A 17,500-nucleotide genomic window follows, 5' to 3' on the forward strand; every position below is an offset into this window, starting at 1 on the left:
GGGGTGGGAAACAGGAGACAGGAGACTAGAGGAGTAGGAGACAGGAGACTAGAGGAGTAGCAGACAGTGGGTTCCACTAAGAAGGGTGGGCAGGGGGAACAGGAGACTAGAGGAGTAGGAGACAGGAGACTAGAGGAGTAGCAGACAGTGGGTTCCACTAAGAAGGGTGGGCAGGGGGAACAGGAGACTAGAGGAGTAGGAGACAGGAGACTAGAGGAGTAGCAGACAGTGGGTTCCACTGAGAAGGGTGGGCAGGGGGAACAGGAGACTAGAGGAGTAGCAGACAGTGGGTTCTACTAAGAAGGGGGGGCAGGGGGAACAGGAGACTAGAGGAGTAGGAGACAGGAGACTAGAGGAGTAGCAGACAGTGGGTTCCACTAAGAAGGGTGGGCAGGGGGAACAGGAGACTAGAGGAGTAGGAGACAGGAGACTAGAGGAGTAGCAGACAGTGGGTTCCACTAAGAAGGGGGGGCAGGGGGAACAGGAGACTAGAGGAGTAGGAGACAGGAGACTAGAGGAGTAGCAGACAGTGGGTTCCACTAAGAAGGGTGGGCAGGGGGTGGGAAACAGGAGACAGGAGACTAGAGGAGTAGGAGACAGGAGACTAGAGGAGTAGGAGACAGTGGGTTCCACTAAGAAGGGGGGGCAGGGGGAACAGGAGACTAGAGGAGTAGCAGACAGTGGGTTCCACTAAGAAGGGGGGGCAGGGGGAACAGGAGACTAGAGGAGTAGGAGACAGGAGACTAGAGGAGTAGCAGACAGTGGGTTCCACTAAGAAGGGTGGGCAGGGGGTGGGAAACAGGAGACAGGAGACTAGAGGAGTAGCAGACAGTGGGTTCCACTAAGAAGGGGGGGCAGGGGGAACAGGAGACTAGAGGAGTAGGAGACAGGAGACTAGAGGGGTGGGAAACAGGAGACAGGAGACTAGAGGAGTAGCAGACAGTGGGTTCCACTAAGAAGGGTGGGCAGGGGGAACAGGAGACTAGAGGAGTAGCAGACAGTGGGTTCCACTAAGAAGGGTGGGCAGGGGGTGGGAAACAGGAGACTAGAGGAGACTAGAGGAGTAGGAGACAGGAGACTAGAGGAGTAGGAGACAGGAGACTAGAGGAGTAGGAGACAGGAGACAGGAGACTAGAGGAGTAGGAGACAGGAGACTAGACGGGTAGGGGGTAGGAAACAGGAGACTAGAGGGGTAGGAGACAGGAGACTAGAGGAGTAGGAGACAGGAGACAGGAGACTAGAGGAGTAGGAGACAGGAGACTAGACGGGTAGGGGGTAGGAAACAGGAAATTAGAGGAGTAGGAGACAGGAGACTAGAGGGATAGGGGGTAGGAAACAGGAAACTAGAGGAGTAGGGGGTAGGAGGCTGGAGGAGTAGGATACAGGAGACTAGAGGAGTAGGAGACAGGAGACTCGAGGGGTAGGAGACAGGAGGCTAGAGGAGTAGGGGGTAGGAGACAGGAGACTAGAGGGGTAGGAGGTAGGAAACAGGAGGCTGGAGGAGTAGGAGGTAGGAAACAGGAGGCTGGAGGAGTAGGAGGTAGGAAACAGGAGGCTGGAGGAGTAGGAGACAGGAGACTAGAGGAGTAGGAGACAGGAGACTCGAGGGGTAGGAGGTAGGAAACAGGAGGCTGGAGGAGTAGGAGACAGGAGACTAGAGGAGTAGGAGACAGGAGACTCGAGGGGTAGGAGACAGGAGACTAGAGGGGTAGGAGGTAGGAAACAGGAGGCTGGAGGAGTAGGAGGTAGGAAACAGGAGACTGGAGGAGTAGGAGACTAGAGGAGTAGGAGACAGGAGACTCGAGGGGTAGGAGACAGGAGACTAGAGGGGTAGGAGACATGAGACTAGAGGGGTAGGAGACAGGAGACTAGAGGGGTAGGAGACAGGAGGCTGGAGGGGTAGGAGACAGGAGGCTGGAGGAGTAGGAGAGAGGAGACTAGAGGAGTAGGAGACAGGAGACTCGAGGGGTAGGAGACAGGAGACTAGAGGGGTAGGAGACAGGAGGCTGGAGGAGTAGGAGAGAGGAGACTAGAGGAGTAGGAGACAGGAGACTCGAGGGGTAGGAGACGGGAGACTAGAGGGGTAGGAGACAGGAGACTAGAGGGGTATGGGGGTAGGAGACAAGAGAACTCTTGCCTCCAAGCACAATTTTGGACCCGGGTGGCGCTGGTCCAACTAAATAATGTCACCCAAACAAAGACATGGATCAGAGAATCTTTTTAAGGAGGCACCCCTTTCCTCCCTCTCCACAGTGCCCTGGTGTCTGTCTGTCTGTCTGTCCTACCTCTCCACAGTGCCCTGGTGTCTGTCTGTCTGTGTTCCAGTCTGTCCCTCTGTCCTACCACTCCACAGTGCCCTGGTGTCTGTCTGTCTGTCTGTCCTACCACTCCACAGTGCCCTGGTGTCTGTCTGTCCCTCCGTCCCACCACTCCACAGTGCCCTGGTGTCTGTCTGTCCCTCCGTCCTACCACTCCACAGTGCCCTGGTGTCTGTCTGTCCCTCCGTCCCACCACTCCACAGTGCCCTGGTGTCTGTCTGTCCCTCCGTCCTACCACTCCACAGTGCCCTGGTGTCTGTCTGTCCCTCCGTCCCACCACTCCACAGTGCCCTGGTGTCTGTCTGTCCCTCCGTCCTACCACTCCACAGTGCCCTGGTGTCTGTCTGTCCCTCCGTCCCACCACTCCACAGTGCCCTGGTGTCTGTCTGTCTGTCTGTCCCTCTGTCCTACCACTCCACAGTGCCCCGGATGTCTGTCTGTCTGTCCCTCCGTCCTACCACTCCACAGTGCCCTGGTGTCTGTCTGTCTGTCTGTCCTACCACTCCACAGTGCCCTGGTGTCTGTCTGTCTGTCCCTCCGTCCCACCACTCCACAGTGCCCTGGTGTCTGTCTGTCTGTCCCTCCGTCCCAACACTCCACAGTGCCCTGGTGTCTGTCTGTCTGTCCCTCCGTCCTACCTCTCCACAGTGCCCTGGTGTCTGTCTGTCTGTCTGTCCCTCCGTCCTACCTCTCCACAGTGCCATGACAGGAGACTTATTGCACCACACTCAGTCACATAACCAACGCATGGCTGCTTCCATGCATGACTCATTTAGCATGACAGGGGAGATGAGCTCAGGAATGGGGGTGGAGTGACCGGAGGAATGGGGGTGGAGTGTGCATGTGTGTGGTTGTTATGGTGCTGGGTGGGTGGTTAGATCATGGTGATGTTTTAATCAGCCAACAGTACATTAAAGGCTCTGAGCCTGGGAGACATTCCATTTCCTCATAGAGTTTGGGACTTTTTTTCAATAGACTTTGAGAAAGAGGATTAAGTTTTGACTTGGCCCCTAGGGCCTCACACTGTGGCTCCTCACGGAGGTCATGTGGGGTCTACTGGGGTAAGGAAGTAGGAGTCTGCCGTTCAACGTCCTGTTTTGTTTCTGATACTGGACAGAGTCCTGCTGACACTGATGCTGTCTTCTGTTGGCCTGCAGGAGGAGGACCTGAACTGTGTGAGGGACCGCTGGTCTGAGGCCCTCATCAAACGACGAGAGTATCTGGACGAGCAGATCAACAAGATCATCAATAAACAGGGTGAGTCCCAGCTCTGGACTCTACAGCTCCACTCTGTACCAGTCCTGTCTTCATTCAGTTTATTCAGTATTCTGGACTCTACAGCTCCACTCTGTATCAGTCCTGTCTTCATTCAGTTTATTCAGTATTCTGGACTCTACAGCTCCACTCTGTATCAGTCCTGTCTTCATTCAGTTTATTCAGTATTCTGGACTCTACAGCTCCACTCTGTACCAGTCCTGTCTTCATTCAGTTTATTCAGTATTCTGGACTCTACAGCTCCACTCTGTACCAGTCCTGTCTTCATTCAGTTTATTCAGTATTCTGGACTCTACAGCTCCACTCTGTATCAGTCCTGTCTTCATTCAGTTTATTCAGTATTCTGGACTCTACAGCTCCACTCTGTACCAGTCCTGTCTTCATTCAGTATTCTGGACTCTACAGCTCCACTCTGTATCAGTCCTGTCTTTATTCAGTTTATTCAGTATTCTGGACTCTACAGCTCCACTCTGTATCAGTCCTGTCTTAATTCAGTTTATTCAGTATTCTGGACTCTACAGCTCCACTCTGTACCAGTCCTGTCTTCATTCAGTTTATTCAGTATTCTGGACTCTACAGCTCCACTCTGTACCAGTCCTGTCTTCATTCAGTTTATTCAGTATTCTGGACTCTACAGCTCCACTCTGTACCAGTCCTGTCTTCATTCAGTTTATTCAGTATTCTGGACTCTACAGCTCCACTCTGTACCAGTCCTGTCTTCATTCAGTTTATTCAGTATTCTGGACTCTACAGCTCCACTCTGTATCAGTCCTGTCTTCATTCAGTTTATTCAGTATTCTGGACTCTACAGCTCCACTCTGTACCAGTCCTGTCTTCATTCAGTTTATTCAGTATTCTGGACTCTACAGCTCCACTCTGTACCAGTCCTGTCTTCATTCAGTTTATTCAGTATTCTGGACTCTACAGCTCCACTCTGTATCAGTCCTGTCTTCATTCAGTTTATTCAGTATTCTGGACTCTACAGCTCCACTCTGTATCAGTCCTGTCTTCATTCAGTTTATTCAGTATTCTGGACTCTACAGCTCCACTCTGTATCAGTCCTGTCTTCATTCAGTATTCTGGACTCTACAGCTCCACTCTGTATCAGTCCTGTCTTTATTCAGTTTATTCAGTATTCTGGACTCTACAGCTCCACTCTGTATCAGTCCTGTCTTAATTCAGTTTATTCAGTATTCTGGACTCTACAGCTCCACTCTGTACCAGTCCTGTCTTCATTCAGTTTATTCAGTATTCTGGACTCTACAGCTCCACTCTGTACCAGTCCTGTCTTCATTCAGTTTATTCAGTATTCTGGACTCTACAGCTCCACTCTGTATCAGTCCTGTCTTCATTCAGTTTATTCAGTATTCTGGACTCTACAGCTCCACTCTGTACCAGTCCTGTCTTCATTCAGTTTATTCAGTATTCTGGACTCTACAGCTCCACTCTGTACCAGTCCTGTCTTCATTCAGTTTATTCAGTATTCTGGACTCTACAGCTCCACTCTGTACCAGTCCTGTCTTCATTCAGTTTATTCAGTATTCTGGACTCTACAGCTCCACTCTGTACCAGTCCTGTCTTCATTCAGTTTATTCAGTATTCTGGACTCTACAGCTCCACTCTGTACCAGTCCTGTCTTCATTCAGTTTATTCAGTATTCTGGACTCTACAGCTCCACTCTGTACCAGTCCTGTCTTCATTCAGTTTATTCAGTATTCTGGACTCTACAGCTCCACTCTGTACCAGTCCTGTATTCATTCAGTTTATTCAGTATTCTGGACTCTACAGCTCCACTCTGTACCAGTCCTGTCTTCATTCAGTTTATTCAGTATTCTGGACTCTACAGCTCCAGTCTGTACCAGTCCTGTCTTCATTCAGTTTATTCAGTATGCTGGACTCTACAGCTCCACTCTGTACCAGTCCTGTCTTCATTCAGTTTATTCAGTATTCTGGACTCTACAGCTCCACTCTGTACCAGTCCTGTCTTCATTCAGTTTATTCAGTATTCTGGACTCTACAGCTCCACTCTGTATCAGTCCTGTCTTCATTCAGTTTATTCAGTATTCTGGACTCTACAGCTCCACTCTGTACCAGTCCTGTCTTCATTCAGTATTCTGGACTCTACAGCTCCACTCTGTATCAGTCCTGTCTTCATTCAGTTTATTCAGTATTCTGGACTCTACAGCTCCACTCTGTATCAGTCCTGTCTTCATTCAGTTTATTCAGTATTCTGGACTCTACAGCTCCACTCTGTACCAGTCCTGTCTTCATTCAGTTTATTCAGTATTCTGGACTCTACAGCTCCACTCTGTACCAGTCCTGTCTTCATTCAGTTTATTCAGTATTCTGGACTCTACAGCTCCACTCTGTACCAGTCCTGTCTTCATTCAGTTTATTCAGTATTCTGGACTCTACAGCTCCACTCTGTACCAGTCCTGTATTCATTCAGTTTATTCAGTATTCTGGACTCTACAGCTCCACTCTGTACCAGTCCTGTCTTCATTCAGTTTATTCAGTATTCTGGACTCTACAGCTCCACTCTACCAGTCCTGTCTTCATTCAGTGTATTCAGTATTCTGGACTCTACAGCTCCACTCTGTATCAGTCCTGTCTTCATTCAGTTTATTCAGTATTCTGGACTCTACAGCTCCACTCTGTACCAGTCCTGTCTTCATTCAGTTTATTCAGTATTCTGGACTCTACAGCTCCACTCTGTATCAGTCCTGTCTTCATTCAGTTTATTCAGTATTCTGGACTCTACAGCTCCACTCTGTATCAGTCCTGTCTTCATTCAGTTTATTCAGTATTCTGGACTCTACAGCTCCACTCTGTATCAGTCCTGTCTTCATTCAGTATTCTGGACTCTACAGCTCCACTCTGTATCAGTCCTGTCTTCATTCAGTTTATTCAGTATTCTGGACTCTACAGCTCCACTCTGTACCAGTCCTGTCTTCATTCAGTTTATTCAGTATTCTGGACTCTACAGCTCCACTCTGTACCAGTCCTGTCTTCATTCAGTTTATTCAGTATTCTGGACTCTACAGCTCCACTCTGTACCAGTCCTGTCTTCATTCAGTTTATTCAGTATTCTGGACTCTACAGCTCCACTCTGTACCAGTCCTGTCTTCATTCAGTTTATTCAGTATTCTGGACTCTACAGCTCCACTCTGTACCAGTCCTGTCTTCATTCAGTTTATTCAGTATTCTGGACTCTACAGCTCCACTCTGTACCAGTCCTGTCTTCATTCAGTTTATTCAGTATTCTGGACTCTACAGCTCCACTCTGTACCAGTCCTGTCTTCATTCAGTTTATTCAGTATTCTGGACTCTACAGCTCCACTCTGTACCAGTCCTGTCTTCATTCAGTTTATTCAGTATTCTGGACTCTACAGCTCCACTCTGTATCAGTCCTGTCTTCATTCAGTTTATTCAGTATTCTGGACTCTACAGCTCCACCCTGTACCAGTCCTGTCTTCATTCAGTTTATTCAGTATTCTGGACTCTACAGCTCCACTCTGTACCAGTCCTGTCTTCATTCAGTTTATTCAGTATTCTGGACTCTACAGCTCCACTCTGTATCAGTCCTGTCTTCATTCAGTTTATTCAGTATTCTGGACTCTACAGCTCCACTCTGTATCAGTCCTGTCTTCATTCAGTTTATTCAGTATTCTGGACTCTACAGCTCCACTCTGTATCAGTCCTGTCTTCATTCAGTATTCTGGACTCTACAGCTCCACTCTGTATCAGTCCTGTCTTTATTCAGTTTATTCAGTATTCTGGACTCTACAGCTCCACTCTGTATCAGTCCTGTCTTAATTCAGTTTATTCAGTATTCTGGACTCTACAGCTCCACTCTGTACCAGTCCTGTCTTCATTCAGTTTATTCAGTATTCTGGACTCTACAGCTCCACTCTGTACCAGTCCTGTCTTCATTCAGTTTATTCAGTATTCTGGACTCTACAGCTCCACTCTGTATCAGTCCTGTCTTCATTCAGTTTATTCAGTATTCTGGACTCTACAGCTCCACTCTGTACCAGTCCTGTCTTCATTCAGTTTATTCAGTATTCTGGACTCTACAGCTCCACTCTGTACCAGTCCTGTCTTCATTCAGTTTATTCAGTATTCTGGACTCTACAGCTCCACTCTGTACCAGTCCTGTCTTCATTCAGTTTATTCAGTATTCTGGACTCTACAGCTCCACTCTGTACCAGTCCTGTCTTCATTCAGTTTATTCAGTATTCTGGACTCTACAGCTCCACTCTGTACCAGTCCTGTCTTCATTCAGTTTATTCAGTATTCTGGACTCTACAGCTCCACTCTGTACCAGTCCTGTCTTCATTCAGTTTATTCAGTATTCTGGACTCTACAGCTCCACTCTGTACCAGTCCTGTCTTCATTCAGTTTATTCAGTATTCTGGACTCTACAGCTCCACTCTGTACCAGTCCTGTCTTCATTCAGTTTATTCAGTATTCTGGACTCTACAGCTCCAGTCTGTACCAGTCCTGTCTTCATTCAGTTTATTCAGTATTCTGGACTCTACAGCTCCACTCTGTACCAGTCCTGTCTTCATTCAGTTTATTCAGTATTCTGGACTCTACAGCTCCACTCTGTACCAGTCCTGTCTTCATTCAGTTTATTCAGTATTCTGGACTCTACAGCTCCACTCTGTATCAGTCCTGTCTTCATTCAGTTTATTCAGTATTCTGGACTCTACAGCTCCACTCTGTACCAGTCCTGTCTTCATTCAGTATTCTGGACTCTACAGCTCCACTCTGTATCAGTCCTGTCTTCATTCAGTTTATTCAGTATTCTGGACTCTACAGCTCCACTCTGTATCAGTCCTGTCTTCATTCAGTTTATTCAGTATTCTGGACTCTACAGCTCCACTCTGTACCAGTCCTGTCTTCATTCAGTTTATTCAGTATTCTGGACTCTACAGCTCCACTCTGTACCAGTCCTGTCTTCATTCAGTTTATTCAGTATTCTGGACTCTACAGCTCCACTCTGTATCAGTCCTGTCTTCATTCAGTTTATTCAGTATTCTGGACTCTACAGCTCCACTCTGTACCAGTCCTGTCTTCATTCAGTTTATTCAGTATTCTGGACTCTACAGCTCCACTCTGTACCAGTCCTGTCTTCATTCAGTTTATTCAGTATTCTGGACTCTACAGCTCCACTCTGTACCAGTCCTGTCTTCATTCAGTTTATTCAGTATTCTGGACTCTACAGCTCCACTCTGTACCAGTCCTGTCTTCATTCAGTTTATTCAGTATTCTGGACTCTACAGCTCCACTCTGTACCAGTCCTGTCTTCATTCAGTTTATTCAGTATTCTGGACTCTACAGCTCCACTCTGTACCAGTCCTGTCTTCATTCAGTTTATTCAGTATTCTGGACTCTACAGCTCCACTCTGTACCAGTCCTGTCTTCATTCAGTTTATTCAGTATTCTGGACTCTACAGCTCCACTCTGTATCAGTCCTGTCTTCATTCAGTTTATTCAGTATTCTGGACTCTACAGCTCCACTCTGTACCAGTCCTGTCTTCATTCAGTATTCTGGACTCTACAGCTCCACTCTGTATCAGTCCTGTCTTCATTCAGTTTATTCAGTATTCTGGACTCTACAGCTCCACTCTGTATCAGTCCTGTCTTCATTCAGTTTATTCAGTATTCTGGACTCTACAGCTCCACTCTGTACCAGTCCTGTCTTCATTCAGTTTATTCAGTATTCTGGACTCTACAGCTCCACTCTGTACCAGTCCTGTCTTCATTCAGTTTATTCAGTATTCTGGACTCTACAGCTCCACTCTGTACCAGTCCTGTCTTCATTCAGTTTATTCAGTATTCTGGACTCTACAGCTCCACTCTGTACCAGTCCTGTCTTCATTCAGTTTATTCAGTATTCTGGACTCTACAGCTCCACTCTGTACCAGTCCTGTCTTCATTCAGTTTATTCAGTATTCTGGACTCTACAGCTCCACTCTGTACCAGTCCTGTCTTCATTCAGTGTATTCAGTATTCTGGACTCTACAGCTCCACTCTGTATCAGTCCTGTCTTCATTCAGTTTATTCAGTATTCTGGACTCTACAGCTCCACTCTGTACCAGTCCTGTCTTCATTCAGTTTATTCAGTATTCTGGACTCTACAGCTCCACTCTGTATCAGTCCTGTCTTCATTCAGTTTATTCAGTATTCTGGACTCTACAGCTCCACTCTGTATCAGTCCTGTCTTCATTCAGTTTATTCAGTATTCTGGACTCTACAGCTCCACTCTGTATCAGTCCTGTCTTCATTCAGTATTCTGGACTCTACAGCTCCACTCTGTATCAGTCCTGTCTTCATTCAGTTTATTCAGTATTCTGGACTCTACAGCTCCACTCTGTACCAGTCCTGTCTTCATTCAGTTTATTCAGTATTCTGGACTCTACAGCTCCACTCTGTACCAGTCCTGTCTTCATTCAGTTTATTCAGTATTCTGGACTCTACAGCTCCACTCTGTACCAGTCCTGTCTTCATTCAGTTTATTCAGTATTCTGGACTCTACAGCTCCACTCTGTATCAGTCCTGTCTTCATTCAGTTTATTCAGTATTCTGGACTCTACAGCTCCACTCTGTACCAGTCCTGTCTTCATTCAGTTTATTCAGTATTCTGGACTCTACAGCTCCACTCTGTACCAGTCCTGTCTTCATTCAGTTTATTCAGTATTCTGGACTCTACAGCTCCACTCTGTACCAGTCCTGTCTTCATTCAGTTTATTCAGTATTCTGGACTCTACAGCTCCACTCTGTACCAGTCCTGTCTTCATTCAGTTTATTCAGTATTCTGGACTCTACAGCTCCACTCTGTACCAGTCCTGTCTTCATTCAGTTTATTCAGTATTCTGGACTCTACAGCTCCACTCTGTACCAGTCCTGTCTTCATTCAGTGTATTCAGTATTCTGGACTCTACAGCTCCACTCTGTATCAGTCCTGTCTTCATTCAGTTTATTCAGTATTCTGGACTCTACAGCTCCACTCTGTACCAGTCCTGTCTTCATTCAGTTTATTCAGTATTCTGGACTCTACAGCTCCACTCTGTATCAGTCCTGTCTTCATTCAGTTTATTCAGTATTCTGGACTCTACAGCTCCACTCTGTATCAGTCCTGTCTTCATTCAGTTTATTCAGTATTCTGGACTCTACAGCTCCACTCTGTATCAGTCCTGTCTTCATTCAGTATTCTGGACTCTACAGCTCCACTCTGTATCAGTCCTGTCTTCATTCAGTTTATTCAGTATTCTGGACTCTACAGCTCCACTCTGTACCAGTCCTGTCTTCATTCAGTTTATTCAGTATTCTGGACTCTACAGCTCCACTCTGTACCAGTCCTGTCTTCATTCAGTTTATTCAGTATTCTGGACTCTACAGCTCCACTCTGTACCAGTCCTGTCTTCATTCAGTTTATTCAGTATTCTGGACTCTACAGCTCCACTCTGTATCAGTCCTGTCTTCATTCAGTTTATTCAGTATTCTGGACTCTACAGCTCCACTCTGTACCAGTCCTGTCTTCATTCAGTTTATTCAGTATTCTGGACTCTACAGCTCCACTCTGTACCAGTCCTGTCTTCATTCAGTTTATTCAGTATTCTGGACTCTACAGCTCCACTCTGTACCAGTCCTGTCTTCATTCAGTTTATTCAGTATTCTGGACTCTACAGCTCCACTCTGTACCAGTCCTGTCTTCATTCAGTTTATTCAGTATTCTGGACTCTACAGCTCCACTCTGTACCAGTCCTGTCTTCATTCAGTTTATTCAGTATTCTGGACTCTACAGCTCCAGTCTGTACCAGTCCTGTCTTCATTCAGTTTATTCAGTATTCTGGACTCTACAGCTCCACTCTGTACCAGTCCTGTCTTCATTCAGTTTATTCAGTATTCTGGACTCTACAGCTCCACTCTGTACCAGTCCTGTCTTCATTCAGTTTATTCAGTATTCTGGACTCTACAGCTCCACTCTGTATCAGTCCTGTCTTCATTCAGTTTATTCAGTATTCTGGACTCTACAGCTCCACTCTGTACCAGTCCTGTCTTCATTCAGTATTCTGGACTCTACAGCTCCACTCTGTATCAGTCCTGTCTTCATTCAGTTTATTCAGTATTCTGGACTCTACAGCTCCACTCTGTATCAGTCCTGTCTTCATTCAGTTTATTCAGTATTCTGGACTCTACAGCTCCACTCTGTACCAGTCCTGTCTTCATTCAGTTTATTCAGTATTCTGGACTCTACAGCTCCACTCTGTACCAGTCCTGTCTTCATTCAGTTTATTCAGTATTCTGGACTCTACAGCTCCACTCTGTACCAGTCCTGTCTTCATTCAGTTTATTCAGTATTCTGGACTCTACAGCTCCACTCTGTACCAGTCCTGTCTTCATTCAGTTTATTCAGTATTCTGGACTCTACAGCTCCACTCTGTACCAGTCCTGTCTTCATTCAGTTTATTCAGTATTCTGGACTCTACAGCTCCACTCTGTACCAGTCCTGTCTTCATTCAGTGTATTCAGTATTCTGGACTCTACAGCTCCACTCTGTATCAGTCCTGTCTTCATTCAGTTTATTCAGTATTCTGGACTCTACAGCTCCACTCTGTACCAGTCCTGTCTTCATTCAGTTTATTCAGTATTCTGGACTCTACAGCTCCACTCTGTATCAGTCCTGTCTTCATTCAGTTTATTCAGTATTCTGGACTCTACAGCTCCACTCTGTATCAGTCCTGTCTTCATTCAGTTTATTCAGTATTCTGGACTCTACAGCTCCACTCTGTATCAGTCCTGTCTTCATTCAGTATTCTGGACTCTACAGCTCCACTCTGTATCAGTCCTGTCTTCATTCAGTTTATTCAGTATTCTGGACTCTACAGCTCCACTCTGTACCAGTCCTGTCTTCATTCAGTTTATTCAGTATTCTGGACTCTACAGCTCCACTCTGTACCAGTCCTGTCTTCATTCAGTTTATTCAGTATTCTGGACTCTACAGCTCCACTCTGTACCAGTCCTGTCTTCATTCAGTTTATCCAGTATTCTGGACTCTACAGCTCCACTCTGTACCAGTCCTGTCTTCATTCAGTTTATTCAGTATTCTGGACTCTACAGCTCCACTCTGTACCAGTCCTGTCTTCATTCAGTTTATTCAGTATTCTGGACTCTACAGCTCCACTCTGTACCAGTCCTGTCTTCATTCAGTTTATTCAGTATTCTGGACTCTACAGCTCCACTCTGTACCAGTCCTGTCTTCATTCAGTTTATTCAGTATTCTGGACTCTACAGCTCCACTCTGTACCAGTCCTGTCTTCATTCAGTTTATTCAGTATTCTGGACTCTACAGCTCCACTCTGTATCAGTCCTGTCTTCATTCAGTTTATTCAGTATTCTGGACTCTACAGCTCCACTCTGTACCAGTCCTGTCTTCATTCAGTTTATTCAGTATTCTGGACTCTACAGCTCCACTCTGTACCAGTCCTGTCTTCATTCAGTTTATTCAGTATTCTGGACTCTACAGCTCCACTCTGTATCAGTCCTGTCTTCATTCAGTTTATTCAGTATTCTGGACTCTACAGCTCCACTCTGTATCAGTCCTGTCTTCATTCAGTTTATTCAGTATTCTGGACTCTACAGCTCCACTCTGTACCAGTCCTGTCTTCATTCAGTTTATCCAGTATTCTGGACTCTACAGCTCCACTCTGTACCAGTCCTGTCTTCATTCAGTTTATTCAGTATTCTGGACTCTACAGCTCCACTCTGTACCAGTCCTGTCTTCATTCAGTTTATTCAGTATTCTGGACTCTACAGCTCCACTCTGTATCAGTCCTGTCTTCATTCAGTTTATTTAGTATTCTGGACTCTACAGCTCCACTCTGTACCAGTCCTGTCTTCATTCAGTTTATTCAGTATTCTGGACTCTACAGCTCCACTCTGTATCAGTCCTGTCTTCATTCAGTTTATTCAGTATTCTGGACTCTACAGCTCCACTCTGTATCAGTCCTGTCTTCATTCAGTTTATTCAGTATTCTGGACTCTACAGCTCCACTCTGTACCAGTCCTGTCTTCATTCAGTTTATTCAGTATTCTGGACTCTACAGCTCCACTCTGTACCAGTCCTGTCTTCATTCAGTTTATTCAGTATTCTGGACTCTACAGCTCCACTCTGTACCAGTCCTGTCTTCATTCAGTTTATTCAGTATTCTGGACTCTACAGCTCCACTCTGTACCAGTCCTGTCTTCATTCAGTTTATTCAGTATTCTGGACTCTACAGCTCCACTCTGTACCAGTCCTGTCTTCATTCAGTTTATTCAGTATTCTGGACTCTACAGCTCCAGTCTGTACCAGTCCTGTCTTCATTCAGTTTATTCAGTATTCTGGACTCTACAGCTCCACTCTGTATCAGTCCTGTCTTCATTCAGTTTATTCAGTATTCTGGACTCTACAGCTCCACTCTGTATCAGTCCTGTCTTCATTCAGTTTCTTCAGTATTCTGGACTCTACAGCTCCACTCTGTACCAGTCCTGTCTTCATTCAGTTTATTCAGTATTCTGGACTCTACAGCTCCACTCTGTACCAGTCCTGTCTTCATTCAGTTTATTCAGTATTCTGGACTCTACAGCTCCACTCTGTACCAGTCCTGTCTTCATTCAGTTTATTCAGTATTCTGGACTCTACAGCTCCACTCTGTACCAGTCCTGTCTTCATTCAGTTTATTCAGTATTCTGGACTCTACAGCTCCACTCTGTATCAGTCCTGTCTTCATTCAGTTTATTCAGTATTCTGGACTCTACAGCTCCACTCTGTACCAGTCCTGTCTTCATTCAGTTTATTCAGTATTCTGGACTCTACAGCTCCACTCTGTACCAGTCCTGTCTTCATTCAGTTTATTCAGTATTCTGGACTCTACAGCTCCACTCTGTATCAGTCCTGTCTTCATTCAGTTTATTCAGTATTCTGGACTCTACAGCTCCACTCTGTATCAGTCCTGTCTTCATTCAGTTTATTCAGTATTCTGGACTCTACAGCTCCACTCTGTACCAGTCCTGTCTTCATTCAGTTTATTCAGTATTCTGGACTCTACAGCTCCACTCTGTACCAGTCCTGTCTTCATTCAGTTTATTCAGTATTCTGGACTCTACAGCTCCACTCTGTACCAGTCCTGTCTTCATTCAGTTTATTCAGTATTCTGGACTCTACAGCTCCACTCTGTATCAGTCCTGTCTTCATTCAGTTTATTCAGTATTCTGGACTCTACAGCTCCACTCTGTACCAGTCCTGTCTTCATTCAGTTTATTCAGTATTCTGGACTCTACAGCTCCACTCTGTACCAGTCCTGTCTTCATTCAGTTTATTCAGTATTCTGGACTCTACAGCTCCACTCTGTACCAGTCCTGTCTTCATTCAGTTTATTCAGTATTCTGGACTCTACAGCTCCACTCTGTACCAGTCCTGTCTTCATTCAGTTTATTCAGTATTCTGGACTCTACAGCTCCAGTCTGTACCAGTCCTGTCTTCATTCAGTTTATTCAGTATTCTGAACTCTACAGCTCCACTCTGTATCAGTCCTGTCTTCATTCAGTATTCTGGACTCTACAGCTCCACTCTGTATCAGTCCTGTCTTCATTCAGTTTATTCAGTATTCTGGACTCTACAGCTCCACTCTGTACCAGTCCTGTCTTCATTCAGTTTATTCAGTATTCTGGACTCTACAGCTCCACTCTGTACCAGTCCTGTCTTCATTCAGTTTATTCAGTATTCTGGACTCTACAGCTCCACTCTGTACCAGTCCTGTCTTCATTCAGTTTATTCAGTATTCTGGACTCTACAGCTCCACTCTGTACCAGTCCTGTCTTCATTCAGTTTATTCAGTATTCTGGACTCTACAGCTCCACTCTGTATCAGTCCTGTCTTCATTCAGTTTATTCAGTATTCTGGACTCTACAGCTCCAGTCTGTACCAGTCCTGTCTTCATTCAGTTTATTCAGTATTCTGGACTCTACAGCTCCACTCTGTACCAGTCCTGTCTTCATTCAGTTTATTCAGTATTCTGGACTCTACAGCTCCACTCTGTACCAGTCCTGTCTTCATTCAGTTTATTCATTATTCTGGACTCTACAGCTCCACTCTGTACCAGTCCTGTCTTCATTCAGTTTATTCAGTATTCTGGACTCTACAGCTCCACTCTGTATCAGTCCTGTCTTCATTCAGTTTATTCAGTATTCTGGACTCTACAGCTCCACTCTGTACCAGTCCTGTCTTCATTCAGTTTATTCAGTATTCTGGACTCTACAGCTCCACTCTGTACCAGTCCTGTCTTCATTCAGTTTATTCAGTATTCTGGACTCTACAGCTCCACTCTGTATCAGTCCTGTCTTCATTCAGTTTATTCAGTATTCTGGACTCTACAGCTCCACTCTGTATCAGTCCTGTCTTCATTCAGTTTATTCAGTATTCTGGACTCTACAGCTCCACTCTGTACCAGTCCTGTCTTCATTCAGTTTATTCAGTATTCTGGACTCTACAGCTCCACTCTGTACCAGTCCTGTCTTCATTCAGTTTATTCAGTATTCTGGACTCTACAGCTCCACTCTGTACCAGTCCTGTCTTCATTCAGTTTATTCAGTATTCTGGACTCTACAGCTCCACTCTGTATCAGTCCTGTCTTCATTCAGTTTATTCAGTATTCTGGACTCTACAGCTCCACTCTGTACCAGTCCTGTCTTCATTCAGTTTATTCAGTATTCTGGACTCTACAGCTCCACTCTGTATCAGTCCTGTCTTCATTCAGTTTATTCAGTATTCTGGACTCTACAGCTCCACTCTGTATCAGTCCTGTCTTCATTCAGTTTATTCAGTATTCTGGACTCTACAGCTCCACTCTGTACCAGTCCTGTCTTCATTCAGTTTATTCAGTATTCTGGACTCTACAGCTCCACTCTGTACCAGTCCTGTCTTCATTCAGTTTATTCAGTATTCTGGACTCTACAGCTCCACTCTGTACCAGTCCTGTCTTCATTCAGTTTATTCAGTATTCTGGACTCTACAGCTCCACTCTGTACCAGTCCTGTCTTCATTCAGTTTATTCAGTATTCTGGACTCTACAGCTCCACTCTGTATCAGTCCTGTCTTCATTCAGTTTATTCAGTATTCTGGACTCTACAGCTCCACTCTGTATCAGTCCTGTCTTCATTCAGTTTATTCAGTATTCTGGACTCTACAGCTCCACTCTGTACCAGTCCTGTCTTCATTCAGTTTATTCAGTATTCTGGACTCTACAGCTCCACTCTGTACCAGTCCTGTCTTCATTCAGTTTATTCAGTATTCTGGACTCTACAGCTCCACTCTGTACCAGTCCTGTCTTCATTCAGTTTATTCAGTATTCTGGACTCTACAGCTCCACTCTGTATCAGTCCTGTCTTCATTCAGTTTATTCAGTATTCTGGACTCTACAGCTCCACTCTGTACCAGTCCTGTCTTCATTCAGTTTATTCAGTATTCTGGACTCTACAGCTCCACTCTGTATCAGTCCTGTCTTCATTCAGTTTATTCAGTATTCTGGACTCTACAGCTCCACTCTGTATCAGTCCTGTCTTCATTCAGTTTATTCAGTATTCTGGACTCTACAGCTCCACTCTGTACCAGTCCTGTCTTCATTCAGTTTATTCAGTATTCTGGACTCTACAGCTCCACTCTGTACCAGTCCTGTCTTCATTCAGTTTATTCAGTATTCTGGACTCTACAGCTCCACTCTGTACCAGTCCTGTCTTCATTCAGTTTATTCAGTATTCTGGACTCTACAGCTCCACTCTGTACCAGTCCTGTCTTCATTCAGTTTATTCAGTATTCTGGACTCTACAGCTCCACTCTGTACCAGTCCTGTCTTCATTCA

The 17,500-nt window shown here is 45.4% G+C and overlaps 1 protein-coding gene across 3 annotated transcripts in view; it reads left to right on the forward strand.

Annotated features, from left to right (window-relative positions):
• Positions 1-17,500, forward strand: part of LOC149984356 (kinesin-like protein KIF13A) — a 170,347-nt gene that overhangs the window by 132,750 nt on the left and 20,097 nt on the right. For all 3 annotated transcript variants that reach the window (XM_090220756.1, XM_090220758.1, XM_090220765.1), the window contains one exon: positions 3,476-3,575. In XM_090220756.1, coding sequence (XP_090076882.1) covers positions 3,476-3,575 — 100 coding nt within the window. The remainder of the gene's footprint in view (positions 1-3,475; positions 3,576-17,500) is intronic.

The sequence above is a fragment of the Oncorhynchus mykiss genome, chromosome 3 (genome assembly GCF_057628025.1).
Source record: "Oncorhynchus mykiss isolate SJ-2025 chromosome 3, ASM5762802v1, whole genome shotgun sequence".
In the NCBI taxonomy this organism is placed as follows: Eukaryota; Metazoa; Chordata; class Actinopteri; order Salmoniformes; family Salmonidae; genus Oncorhynchus; species Oncorhynchus mykiss.